General features: G+C 37.2%; 1 protein-coding gene across 2 annotated transcripts; it reads left to right on the top strand.

Annotated features, from left to right (window-relative positions):
* The first annotated feature begins 2,468 nt into the window (after positions 1–2,468).
* Positions 2,469–11,531, top strand: LOC107721379 (ankyrin repeat and SOCS box protein 2-like). 2 transcript variants are annotated; one of them, XM_016529372.1, is made up of 11 exons: positions 2,469–2,591; positions 5,886–6,162; positions 6,872–6,991; positions 7,443–7,612; positions 7,709–7,864; positions 8,045–8,290; positions 8,371–8,542; positions 8,699–8,749; positions 10,119–10,680; positions 10,767–10,920; positions 11,010–11,531. In XM_016529372.1, the coding sequence occupies exons 2-11, from the start codon at positions 5,894–5,896 to the stop codon at positions 11,153–11,155; spliced, it is 2,046 nt and encodes a 681-aa protein (XP_016384858.1). In that variant the 5' UTR covers positions 2,469–2,591; positions 5,886–5,893; the 3' UTR covers positions 11,156–11,531. The 2 variants fall into 2 exon arrangements, with proteins under 2 accessions (XP_016384858.1, XP_016384859.1); XM_016529373.1 differs by lacking the exon at positions 8,699–8,749.
* The last annotated feature ends 3,488 nt before the right edge of the window (positions 11,532–15,019 follow it).

Here is a 15,019-nt window from a genome sequence, read left to right on the forward strand (position 1 = left end):
TTTGTCTTTGTGTTTTCTGACTTGTTATTTTGTTTTCGGACTTGTCATTGTGTTTTCTGACTTGTTATAATGTTTTCTGAATTGTTGTTGTTTTCTGAATTGTTATTATGTTTTTTAGACTTGCATTTGCGTTTGTAATTTGTTATTTTGTTTTCAGAATTGTGATTTGTTTTGCACTTCTCGGCCACCGTAGGAATTGGCCTTTAGAGGTAAAATGTAAAACTGCTCATTGGCCACCAGCAAGTCACAAGTCTTATGATCAGTGTACATTTACATCTCTTAAGGACACATCTAATATCATTCTGAACATAAATCATTAGAATCTCATACTACTAAATTATGTGCATAAAGCTAACTGCGGTTTAGATAAGCTCTATACTTAGCCAATAAGCCAAACACATGTAAATATAACCTTTGCTTCACGAGAGTACCATGATGCATTACTACCTTTCTGGGCCTTGAAAATTTCAGTTGCGTTGCTGTCTATGGAGGGTCAGAAAGCTCTCGGATTTCATTAAAAATATCTTAATTTGTGTTCCAAAGATGAACGAAGGCCTTACAGGTTTGGAACGACTTGAGGGTGCGTAATTAATGACAGCATTTTCATTTTTGGGTGAACTATCTCTGTAAATTTTTTTTTTTTTTAATTAACCAAATACTGGCCATTTAAATAATAAATAATTTTAAACATTAATTATGTAATTATAACCGCTAGTGCTAAACAAGCAACATTATCTATCTTATCTTACAGAAAAGCATTAAAAACTGCTAGATCTGATTACTTTTTGTCTCTTTTAGAAGAAAACAAACACAACCCCAGGTATTTATTCACTAAAGTGGCTAAATTAATGAAAAATAAAGCATCAACAGGTTTTGACATTTCCCAACAGTTATAGGATAGGAAGAATTGTATAAACTTGTTAAATCATCTAAACCAACAACATGCATGTTAGACCCTATTCCATCTAAGCTCGTAAAAGAGGTGCTTCCAGAAGTCATAGATCCTATTCTGATCCTAATTCTGAAAAAACATTATTCTGAAAAAACAGAAGTGTTAATTATTGGATCTAAAACATCCATATGTAATAACCTAGAACACCGTCTAACACTTGATGGCTGCTCTGTCAATTCTTCGTCATCAGTTCGGAACCTATCAAAATCAACTGCGGGCGGCAGATCCTTTTCCTATTTAATGCCCAAACTCTGGAATAATCTACCTACCATTGCAGACACACTCTGTCAATTTAAATCTAGATTAAAGACCCATCTCTTTAACCTGGCTTACACACAACACACTAACACATTTCTAATATTCAAATCCATTAAAGGATTTTTAGGCTGCATTAATTAGGACAACCAGAACCGGGAATTTCTCCCAAGGTTTTTTTCTCCACTCTGTCACCGATGGAGTTTTGGTTCCTTGCTGCTGTCGCCTCTGGCTTGTTTAGTTGGGGACACTTATTTTCCAGCGATATCGTCGACTTGATTATACAGATACTATTTAAACTGAACTAAGCTGGATGATGACATCACTGAATTCAATGATAAACGGCCTTTAACTGTAAATTTAGTGTTTACTATTGTCCTTTTGCATTATTGACACTATCTTCCTATTTAATACTGTAAAGCTGCTTTGACATAATCTGTATTGTTAAAAGCGCTAAATAAATAATGGTGACTTGACTTGACTTGACAAAATTGTTTACAAATGTCAAGCAGAATCAAGATAGTTAATAGTCAGAACATTAAAATGCCACTGGTGTCTGTACAAACACGGAGGTGTCTTCTTTCTGACCCTTGGAAGACCTTATAATGAAACAAGGTCACACAAATGCAAAAGTGCAAATCTGCAGACTAACCTAGTGTGTTACACAACCCTCTTGCTTATTTGATAACCTTTGTCAAATTATTCATCCATTATACACAATGACATCTAAAAGGGGCTCACAGTTACATCAGCCCAAACAAAGCACGAAATGAGTTTATAACCTTGATATGTCCATTTGAATTTAACTTAACAGCTTCATCTAAAAATAAGGAATAAGGTATTCACACAATGCTATTCTATGTCCTGTTTGTCTCGTAGCCTTGACACACCTGTAACCTGACACAACAAAAACAGCCAAACAATTTAACCCAGTTAGGCACAAACGGCTTCACTTAACAAAGCCAATGTATGAAGGGAAGTCCAACTATTATTTACAGATACATCTTTATAAATCCACTTCAATCAAGAAATCATCTGTATTGGGTATTTTCAGCTAATATATTTCTGGAAGCACAATTCATTGCACTAGAGCCCAAAGATTTTTTTATATGATCTACACCAGGTCTGCAACCCCTCAAGAACAGCAATAGCTAAGAGGTTGATCTTGGCATACTGCGTATCACGTGTACTCAGAATGCACTCTAAACAGTTGGGTGTGGGGTGACAGTTAAAGGCCTCTCTTTGCAGAGAGCTAAACAGGTCCCAGTGCAAGCAAGTGTCAAGTGTACCACTAGACATTGGGAAAAACAAAACAACCTTTCCTGTTTGGAAATCTGACACGTAGTTAAAGAAGGGGAAAAGAAAAGTAAAACATTTTGAAGTGGTAAGTAGCTTGTTTTTTTGGTGTTTGTTCTGGCTTGTGTTTGTGTGTTTTGGATGAAGGTGCAGTATTCATTGGTGCATTAATATTGTAAAAATGCTGAGAAGGATCATAATTTTTTAGCAATGGTAAGGAGTCACACTCTTTGGTTTAATTTAAATGATCTTTTATTTTAAATGCACATTTACCTGCTATTTAAAAAGTTTTGATTTATTTTTTTATGCTAAAAATACTTAAAGGGATCATTCACTCAAAAATTAAAATTCTGTCATCATTTACTCACCCTCATGTCGTTCCAAACCAGTATGACTTTCTTCTATAAAAAGATATTTTGAGAAATGTCGTGGGGGTTTTTTGTTTGTTTGGGTTTTATTTTTCTGTCCATACAATGGAAGTCAATGGTTACCAACATTCTTTAAAATATCTTATTTTGTGGTGCAATTATTCTCGTCTAAAACAACATGAATTAATTTCAAGTGAATGATGTTAATACATGATGACAGAGTTTTTAGTTCTGGTGAACTATCCCTTTAAGGGTAAATGTCTGTATATGCAAACTTATAAATTATAAATTTCCTGTGACTGACTCTTCAGTTATTTTCGGCATTTTATTGCAACCTTTTCTCAATGAGGCTTGAAAACACACACACACACACACAAAGCATTTAAAAAAATATATAAAAATGTATTTGTACAATATTGTTTATATTCTATATTTAAAATACATTAATTCAATACAAAGTACAGTTAAAGTCTATTGACATATTTACTGACATATCGCTCAAGGCTTACTGGTATAAAAATTATAATTAAACTTACAATAATAGCATAATTTATTCAACAGTTCTTCTCCCTGAGTTACCGTCTTCCACCATTTTGGAGAGTACCACAGAACGTAATCAACGTAATCATCAAATTACGTTGATTACGTTCTGGGGTACTCTCCAAAATGGCGAATGGCGGACAATTACAGTAACTCGGGGAGAAGAATTGCTGAAAAAATTATGTTATTATTGTTGTCTTGCACACAAAAAGTATTCTCGTAGCTTTGTAAAATTACGGTTGAACCCCTGATGTCACATGGACTGTTTTACCGATGCCCTTGCTACGTTTCTGTACGTTGATCGTGGTAATATCCTTGCTGTCTATGGAGGGTCAGAGAGCTCTCAAATTTCATCAAAAATATCTTAATTTGTGTTCCGAAGATGAACGAAGGTCTTACGGGTTTGGAATGACATGAGGGTGAGTAATTAATGACAGAATTTTCATTTTAGGGTGAACTAACCCTTTAAATGCAAGATATTTAAAGTGTAACTAAAGTATAATTAAGTAAAATAAGGTATACCAAAAGTACAATTGCAGGGTATTTTTATTAAGCACATAAATATGTAAATGTGTTTGTAGTATACTTAGCATGAAATAAATGTATTTCAAATACATTTTAGTATATTTATTTTTCACTAGGGTGTATATATACTGTACATGATTTGGAAAGGCACACATCTCTCTATAAAAGGCCTCACAGCTGACAATGCATATCAGAGTGAAAACCAAGCCATGAGGTCAAAGGAACTGCCTGCAGAGCTCAGAGACAGGATTGTATCGAGGCACAGATCTGGGGAAGGCTACAAAATTCAAAATTCCTGACAATGCATATCAGAGTGAAAACCAAGCCATGAGGTCAAAGGAACTGCCTGCAGAGCTCAGAGACAGGATTGTATCGAGGCACAGATCTGGGGAAGGCTACAAAATTCAAAATTCTGCTGCACTGAAGGTTCTCAAGAGCACAGTGGCTTCCATATCTCTCAAATGGAAGAAGTTTGGTACAACCAGGACTCTTCCAAGAGCTGATCGTCCAGTCAAACTGAGCAATTGATGGAGAAGATTTCAGATGGAGCAGATTACAGATGGAGCCACAGCGCTGTATGAGGCCTGTAAAAAAGGAATTGTGTAGACTGGTGACCAAGAACCTGATGGTCACTCTAGTTGAGCTCCATGATCATATATGCAGATGGGAGAAACCTAAGGACAAGCATCAATGCAACACTCCACTGATCTAGGCTTTATGGCGGTGTGGCCAAACTCAATCCTCTCCTCAATGAAGACTGCTCATCACCTACAGAGTACCATCCCAAAAGTAAAGTATGCTGAGAGAAGCCTCATGCTGTGGGGTGTTTTTCAGCAGCAGGGACTGGGAGACTGGTCAGGGTTGAGGGAAAGCTGAATGGAGCAAAATACAGAGATATCCTCAATGAAAACCTGTTCTACAGCACTCAGGACCTCAGACTGGGCCGAAGGTACACCTTCCAGCAAGACAATTACCCTAAGCACACAGCCAAGGCAACACAGGAGTGGCTTAGGGACAACTGTGAATGTCCTAGAGTAGCCCAGCCAGAGCCCTGACTTTAACCCTATCGAACATCTCTGGAGAGACCTGAAAATGGCTGTCCATCGACGGTCCCCATCCAACCTGACCGAGCTTGAGAGGATTTGCAAAGAAGAATGGCAGAAAATCCCCCAATCCGTGTGTGCAAAGCTTGTTGTGTCATACCCAAAAAGACTTGAGGCTGTAATTGCTGCCAAAGGTGCTTCACCTACTGAGTAAAGGGTTTGAGTAATTATGTAAATGTGATATTTATTTTTAATGAAATTTACAGACATTTCTAAGATTCTGTTTTCACTGTACGTACGAAGTATAGATTAATGAGAAAAAATTAACAATATATATATATATATATATATATATATATATAACAATTCTCAGGAATAATGCTTTTTCATTGTGCATTCCAATTAATCTCAATCAAATTGCAGTTGGGTTATTTTGATTAAGTTAAAAAAATAACTTAAAAAAAACAGCTAACTAACACAAAACACAATAAAAACATGATAATATAATAAAAAAACATGATTTTTGAAAATTTAAAAAAATTGAGTTATCTGTTTTTGCAAATAAACTCTTCCTATATATATATACACATGCTGTATACTAGAGTGAGACTGAAGAACTGATTACATTTTAATAGAAAAAAGTTATTTTAAATTGTAAATATATTTTACAAAATTACTTTTTTACCTGTATTATTAATCAAAAAAATGCAGCCTCGGGCATATGACACTTTTTTTCAAATATATTACATCAAAAATCTGTCAGATTTACCATTAAATAATTTAGTTGTCTGTCCTAATCAAGCAAGCTAATGAAATTTCCAGTAACAGTTTTCTGTGATAAGTATGCAAGCAAACAGATGTTAGTCCAGTAGTTTAATTAAGTAATGAATGTTTTGATTGTCTCAGGATCCATCATGGCAGCTGCCCGTGTGTCCATGCCGGGTGCCACAGACTCCAACCTGGAATTTGCTGACTACAGTCTCTATAGCAACCTGTCTGATGATGAGCTCATGCAGCTGGCAATCGAGCGAAGCATTGCTGATGCCCAGAACTCTGGGCCAGGCACTGAAAACTCAAAGAGCCCTGTTGTTCTAAACAGGCCAGCAGGCCCACGCCGAGCTCCACCATCACATCGTCCCCAGCAGCAGACAGAACCAGCTGCGTGTCCTGCCAATCCACCCAGGTACAGTTTGATGGGCTTCATTCAAACTGAAATGAGGTGCCGTCATAAATCAAACTCTCACTGTGAGTATAAAAATAACCAGTGCTTAGTACATCATACTCCCACTGACCTATCTTTTAATAGATATTCAACATGTTTATTTTCAAACTTAAACAGCAAGCTAAATTTTTCTTTTAAATAGATATTTATTTTATATTATTTATGCAATACAGGAAATTAAGACTGCATGTAAAACATACACGTCAGTTTATTGCCACATAAAATTTCCTGTCATGTTTTGATGATTCATCTCACAAGGAGGGTCACAATATCAATTACAGATGCCTACTGCATCTTCTCTGATGACTGACACAGCTGCTTCACACCTGTTCCTCTTCATTCAGAGGCCAACATTCGAGCAAGCATAGTTCAAGTTCACATGCCACCATGCATAAAAATAGAGACCCTATCCTTTGCTGTGCCCCAATCCACTTGTTTAATTTTCCCTGGAAATCTGACATTAAAACTATATCTTCCAGTGGTAGATTTTTGTTTAATTGCAAACTTAACACATAGGTCATTTAATTTAAAATACTGTAGGTTAAAAAAAATACAAATTCTGAAAATGATCCCATCCCCTTTCAGTGGCAGCCCAGTGATTGTGCAATAGCTAGAAATCTAATGCAACATTAATTTAACTCATATCAACTCTTTTCTTTTTTGTCCAAAGAGAAACAATAAATCCACAGGATGTGATTTCAGTAAGTCACTTTGTGACTGGTTATGGCAAGCGAATGGTGGCCTACCGAAAATACGATGGAAGTATGCAAGTCGCCCCTGAGCCTGAAGAGTGAGTGATTGCACAATTACATGACAATGTGTGCTCATTAGTAAGCATATATGTAAGAAAAGTGAAAAGATTTTTTCAAAAATTTTGAAAGAAATTTTCATACTCACTAAGGCTGCATTTATTTTTTTAAAATACAGTAAAACAGTAATATTGTGAAATATTATTACAATTTAAAAGGACTGTTCATATTTTAAAATATAATTAATTCCTGTGATGGCAAAGCTGAAATCATAAAATGTCACACGATCCTTCAGAAATCATTCTAATATGCTGATGTGGGTCTCAAGAAACATTTCTTATTATCAATGTTGAAAAAAATTGTGATGCATAAGACCTCAAACTTTTGAATGGTAATATGTTATGTGTTTTAACATTTATGAATATGAGAGGGGTAATGAACATCTCATCTGCGACGCTAAATGCATAAAAGTGAAAGCAGTTTCTTCTTTAGGGAGCTTGAACCTATTGTTAAGGCAATTTCAGAAGGAGATGTGGGATCAGTGAGACTGTTGGTTAAGCAACCTGGGTGCAGCCTCCTTAAACCAAATAAAGATGGATGGATTCCTTTGCACGAGGCGGCATATTATGGACAAGATCAATGTATTAAAATTATCCTGAGAGGTAGAGTGCACTCATTTGGCAATTACTCCATTGAACTTTATTTAGCCAAGCTCTATCAGATTGTTCTGGCTTTGATCATGAACACTATTCTCATAGCTCAACCTGGGATGATCAACCAGCGCACTTTAAAAGAGCAGACTGCTTTAATGATAGCTGTGACCAGGGAACATCTTGCATGTGTGGAGCGCCTTCTGGAGAAAGGAGCTGATCCTGATATTGCCAATAAAGAGAGGGAGACTCCCCTTTACAAAGGTAATATCGTATTAGTAAGTATTCATCTATCTATCTATCTATCTATCTATCTATCTAGTTTGAAGTTTAAAATCCTGGATTACCAGCCTAGAGCCACAGCATTTTTTTTTTCTGCTCTTCATTTAATATGGCCTTCAGTTGTGTTATGGAAAATTTTAGCATTTCTATACATATCTGTAGCTTGTGAGAAGGAGAACCCAGCGATGGTTGCCATGTTACTGAATTACGGCGCCTCTGTGAATATGAGCTGTATTCAAGGCTGGACCGCTCTCCATGAGAGTGTGTGCAGGAACAATGTGGAAATCTGTGAGATGCTGATAAAAGCTGGAGCCAAAGTCAGCATGCCCAACATGTACGGAATCACACCTATCTTTGTGGCTGCCCAAAGTGGAAAAGTGGATGCACTTCGCATGCTTTTAAAAAATGGTAACATTATTTTTGTTTCTCTTCCATTGCTGCTTTGTGATGAAATGCATCTGACATGTAATGCATCTCACCTCATTCAGGTGCAGATCTCAACAGCCAGGCTGCAGATGGAGCCACAGCGCTGTATGAGGCCTGTAAAAATGGTCATGAGAACATTGTAGAGTTTCTTCTATCTCAAAATGCAGACGCCAACAAGCCAGGCAAAACAGGACTGTTGCCAATTCATATTGCTGCCCAGCGTGGCAATGACAGGTATCAATTCAGAATTCACTTAATAAGGAATTTGTATGAATGAATGAATTTGCTTTGGGAGGAATTTTCTCGGGTCACAGTTTATTTATATGCGAAGGCCATTGGTTGTTAAGAGTTTAGGTTTAGTACATCTCATAATCTTGCATTAATTTTCAGCAAAGACCTCCTCACTTTCGGGTGTACCCACAAAAATGTCAGGGCAACTAAGTAAGTCTCAATGGGTGCTTTAGAGCAGTGCTGTGGCAAGAGGGTGCTAATCCTGTAACCTGTAACCTTAACTCAAGCTAACTCAATTAGGAGTAAGTGGTTTTATTTGCAAAATACCATTTCAGATAAGTGCTCTTTCTTTTGACACACATGTTATAACTCTTCTAGTTTATTGTGTGTAGGGTCTTTTCTCACCTAACAGTAAAACTAATCATCCCATAGAGTAATTCTTGATACCATGACATGTTTAGGGATGGGAATCGTAAAGAATTTGATGATCCTGGCTTCCGGTTCCTTTTAACTATTTCAATTCCTTAACAGCTCCATTAAAATTTATTTCAGTATTTTTAAGCAATAAATATTTATTACAATTATTGCATTAGGTGTGTTTAACTGTTAAAAAAAACTGAGTAGTCGGCGCCAATAGCCTCGTAGGAAGCGCATCGACATATAGTGCTGTTGCGGTTCGGGCGTCCCAAGATCAAGTCGCGGCTCACGGACCTTTCCCGATTCCGTCCCCCCTCTCTGTGTCCCACTTTGCTTCCTGTCTAAATACTGTCCTATCCTAATAAAGGCAAAAATGGCAAAAATAAATCTTAAAAAAACAAGAAAACAAATCTGACTACGCTTAAGGTGTACTGTATCTTTAACTACACACTGTCATATAAAAAACAACCAGTCAGTGACTACAGTCATTTACAGTTAGTTGTAAGCTGTATAAGTTTGATTTATTACATTTATTAGAGGGAATCAGAATACATATTTTGTTTCTGATTCACGAAAAAGAAGCAACTCATAAAACCCATTTGTTTAGGAATTGGACTACACTACGTTGTTTTTGATTCACTAGAAAGAGTGAACTCATATGAATTGTTTGTTCGGAAATCAAATTACTCTATTTGCGCTTTCTGTTTTGCATTGTAGATTCAGTAGAGGTGTTTTTTTTTATTTAACTTGAGCACTGCATTTTTTTAGAATGCTGTGTCATGTGCGAGACGCTGAAAAAGCATGAGCGCAATGGTCAAACATGTTTACATAGAAAAACAAGGAAAATGCAATGCTTTGAAATGCAAAAACTTGTTCTGCATCACTGGCCCCTAACAAACTCCTTCTCTTCCATACTTTTTTTTTATACAAAAAATTTCGGTTCCCAACCCTAGAACTGTTCCTCTATAATTTTATCGCTAATCACTACATACAAGTTTTTCAAAGGTTTTTATATATATTATTAATCTTCTTATGGAATAATTTTTCCATCTCATAATGGTCATTTCACCCTAATAGAGTCAAATTCTAACCTGACATTCAAGAGTATTTTAGTGTACACTAGCAAGATAACACTCAAGAACACACAACTTCTCATTTTCAGTATCATATCCATGCTGATCCCAGCCACAAGCAAGGCCAGAGTGAGACGTACAGGTATCAGTCCCCTCCATTTAGCAGCAGAGCGCAACAGAAACGATATTGTTGAATTCCTAATTGAGGCCGACTTTGACGTCAATGCCATGTTGTCTGAGGATCGTTCTATGATGTATGAAGATCGGCGCAGCACAGCTCTATACTTTGCTGTCATGAACAACAATATCGATGCTACCACCATGCTCCTGAAGGCTGGTGCTAATCCAAATCTGGACACGTTCAACCCGCTCCTGGTGGCCCTGAGGCAGGGTTGCATCCAGACTGTGACTTTGCTGGTGGAACATGGTGCTAATGTCAATGCCTACATCCCAACTCATCCAACTACCTTTCCAGCAAGTGTTATGTTCTGCATGAAGTATCTGACCATACTGAAGTATCTAATGGATAATGGCTGTGATGCCTTGTCATGTTTCAATTGCGTTTATGGCAGCAATCTTCATCCACCTATAAAAACTAGGCGTAATCAGAGATATGATCCAGATGAAGTTGTAGAAAAGACCTGTGTTCAGGTGAGTGGCCTGAAGCCAATTCTACATACAATGTAATATTTTTTTCTGAATTGTATATTGCCACATTTTACACCACTTTTTACTAGTTCTGTGAGGTGATCTCCACTGAAAACTACTCCCGCTGGGCAGGACCGATTATAGACGTTCTGCTTGACTATGTTGGGCATGTGAAACTCTGTGCACGACTCACTGAACATCTGGACAGTTACCACGAGTGGCAGTGCATCAAAGAGAAAGCGAGTATGTGCTCCCATACCTTTTGCTTAAATTATTCATATATGCAAATGATTTCAGTCACCTGTGTATTCATTTACTGGTTCTGATTGCAGCCCCTCCACGCCCACTCATGCAGCTCTGCAGACTGAAAATCCGCAATCTGCTCGGGATCAAGAGACTGAAGAAAATTCACAGGCTTCCAGTTCCTCCAAGGCTGATCAAATTCCTAAATCATCAAGAACGAGAGCAAGACTTTTAAGCCTGCTTTTGAATGTTGACTCTTAGTAAACACAGAGAGAACAATGCCATTAGAAAATCATATTCATCTGTTTGCAGTACTTGCACTGAGCTAAAATTATGGAATAAATTGCTTTTTTTCTGAGTCAGTATTTGCACATATGTACTGCTTAATAGTTTAATAAAATGCCATAAATGTTTATATGTAATTATCAGGCATAAACAGAATTTAGGGAACATGTATTGGATAGATTTAGTAGGTACATACTTTATTTTGTCTGTATATGGGGGGGGGGTTTTATGTCATAAAAGCCAAAAATGACACAGGGTGACAGAAAACTAACTGTTATTTTTTTTGCAATGTAGTAGAAATGTATAAAAGTGCCCCTATTATGCCATTTTTACAGTTCCTAATATTGTTTTGGGAGTCTCCTACAATAGGATTACATGCATGCAAGGTCAAAAAACGCTTGTTTTCTCAAAATATGCATTTAATATCACCTCAATTTCCAGCGATTCTCAAACGATTCGTTCGAAGCAGTTCAAAGATTCAGTCTCTCTAAACCCCTCCTTTCAGTGAGCCTACTCTGCTCTGATTGGTCAGATGGCCTAGTCTGTTGTGATTGGTCTACGTCGTACAGCGGTGTCAGAAACGATATGCCTATTTCAATAGTTCTGTATTTTGAACGCTCTATAGAAAATATAAACATCTATTATTTATCATACTTACAGGTTGTGATTGATTGGAGCAGCTGGTCCAAATAAACAGGATACTGATCCATCTTTCAACAGCAAGCGTTTTGTGAATCTGCATTGAACTCCCTGAGATTAGAGAAGCAGTCGTCAGTAGAATGGCGTGTTTGTGGGTGGGGTCAAGTTGTTCGCGGCCGGGCAACGTAGAACATAGGACGCATTATGCAAATGTGTTACCCTGTGACGTGTAGCCGTCACGGAAGTAGAATTCTAGAATACTAACGACTCGTCTAGGCTGTACAGAGTCGATTCTTTATTTTGGGAGACAATAACTTTATTTATTGTGCATTTTCAGCTTTACAACTTTGCAGATCGTTTACATTCACATACAGCTACATTACACACCATGAAAGGCAATATTGGAAATGGCATAATAGGGGCACTTTAAAAGTATTAAGAAATATACTTAATGCTTATGTGTATAGTTTTGTATTTTTACTTTTACTTATTTTCTTAGATGTAAAATTCTCTTCTAGTATTTTGATGGTTTGTTTAATTGGAACGCAAGCCAATACTCAAAGATTACTTTCTGTTCTATATCATTTTAAATTGGAATGAATTTCCCTGATTCAGTCAGTGCTTTATAAGTTACAGTGACAATTCTTATGTTTGAACAACGTCCAACCAGTTACTCATCAGTATCAATCTACCAATAAAGTGTTAACTATTAACTATTTGAGTTTCATTTATTCTGCCTTTCTGGGCAAAATGTGGGTTTGGATATCTAGTATTGCTGATCTTATGATTCATGTATGTTGCCCCATGTGCAGGGAGACAAACAAGAGGCAAAAAATGATGAAGCAGGCCTACGCAACAGTAAACTATTATTTAAAACATGATATTAAATTACAAGTTAAAGCAGTTCATGCTGCTTTCATAATTGATTTCACATCATTGACACCAAACATTGCTGGTTTTTATGTGCACAAATAATGACAGATTTTCTTTTCTAGGTGAGGTTGAACAGTCTTTTTATAAACGTGCCATTACTATCGGAATTCACAGTACTATTATTGCACTTCACTCATCTCAAAGTTGAGACGTTTTGAACACATGCAGGTTTTTAAGTTACAGCTTTTTCTTCCTGTTCCGTAACACAAACTATTTAACTGAATAACGCTGCATTTTAATTATAAATACTGTAATTAGTTATATAGTTAAACTTCAATATGCATAACTCAACTTGCAAACTGAAACGTACCAGCTGTCAGATTGGCCCATAGTGTTTGTAAAGACTAAAGAGGATAATAAATAAGTAATACTGCAAAATATATCCACCTTATTTCAATGCGGAAGTAAGCTGTTTTCTGTTAATGTACGAGACTTCTGGTTCATTAGCCGCTGTAGAGAAATAACGAGAAGAATAACGAAGTGCAGTAAACACTAAAACTGTTTGCATTACAAACAAGTGTGTTCATAATTAAGATAATACAGTAAAATAATGTGGTAAGAAACACCAGTTTGCAATATCAAGCCGCAAAACGTGCTGTTTTGTACAGTTACAAATATCTGGAAGCGGATGAGACCAGAAGCCAGACACATTAAATTTGCAAATGGCAAATTTGCGCCCTCTCTTACAGAAAAATAGTAAATAAATATATCCCTTTTACCAAATAAATACATTTACATAATGTTGTCAGCAATAATGCTGTCAGTAATAGTAAGACAGAAGCTGTCTGCCCTTGAAGGTGGGTGTTGACCCCGACCTGTACTTTTTCAGGTCAGTTCTGGTGGCAGCCAGAACAAGGCACCTTCCAGATGGCCAGACTGCTTGTTGAGAGCAGAACTGATGGCATTGCCCAGATTCCCAGTATGTCCACTCCTTTCCCAGCCAATACTATGCTCTGCTTGAAGTGGCCTCCCCTTGAAGTATCTCGTGGACAATGGCTGAAATGCCAATTCTGGCAAGGTGCACCTCCACTCCTGTCCTCTTTCAACAATTTTCAAGGCTTGAATAACGAGCAAACATCCACTGAGGTATGAATGTGAACTGTGTAGTGTGACCACTGATCTATAATAGAGAACATTATATTATTATTATATCATTATATATAGATCAGTGAATGTTACCCTTTTTGTACCAGTTAATGGACTTCCCAATACTGTACCAGTCAACATTCTGCCCTTTTATAAAGAACTTGCATTTATGTATTTTTTTTAATCATTGGATGTCCTACCTGTCTGCGAGTGTTTGGGGCGTGGCTACTGTAGCAGGCTGAACCAGCGGTATTTAGCTGGAGTTGGAAAAATAAATTTAGATTAGGAAAGTGCAAGGCAAAATTTGAAGACTTGCCAAATAACACAGAGACAGACAACGGTGTAAAATAAGTATAAACACTAGCAGTTTTTCTTTTACAAGGTGGAGGCATTTGATGGAATGTTAGGGTTTCAATCGATAAGACGAACTTGCGGAGTTTCTTCTCAACAGGTAAGCTAAACTTAAAGTTAAAAGTATTCTCAATATGTTATTTAAAGTAGCCTACTTTTACCTGTTGAGACATACCTTCACCTCTATAGACTCGTAAGAGCTCCGTTTGTGATGTTTGATTGGGAGAGGCGTGATGCGCGAATGAAGCGTTTGCAAAGTGTAATGGTTTGGGTGTTTGTCCCTTTAAGACTGTGATTCGGGGTTTCCTCCAAGTAGGTATAAGTGCAGACGAGAAGGGTATAACTGCAGCCTGGAGATCTCCAAATGGGGGCGGGAACTCCAAAACGGGGTGGGAGCTCCAAAATAGGGCGTGGTTTCCTCTCATTGACAGACAGGCACATGACACGCATGCGCAATTTCCCCCCCCAATCCACTTCAGTGCAAACTCCGCCCCACAGCTCATTCTTATGGAAGCATATAGGTAGCGAAATTCAATTTAAAATGCAATATGCAAAATGGCAATGCAATATTCAAAATGGCATTGTATTTCTGTATTTAAATTTACATTTTCCATTACCCATACGTGCAAAGTTTGGTGCAAAAGTAAAATGAAAATTAAATTATATAATTTACATTTGCCATTTCCAACAGCAGGGGCGGATTTAGTGAATTGGGGGCCCCAGGCAAAATATAGTAATGGGGCCCTATACATTTGCACACATTTTCCTAGATCAACCTTGAGGTTCCATTTTGTTGTTTTCAGCG

Source organism: Sinocyclocheilus rhinocerous, unplaced genomic scaffold, assembly GCF_001515625.1.
Source record: "Sinocyclocheilus rhinocerous isolate Xijiao unplaced genomic scaffold, SAMN03320098_v1.1 scaffold271, whole genome shotgun sequence".
In the NCBI taxonomy this organism is placed as follows: Eukaryota; Metazoa; Chordata; class Actinopteri; order Cypriniformes; family Cyprinidae; genus Sinocyclocheilus; species Sinocyclocheilus rhinocerous.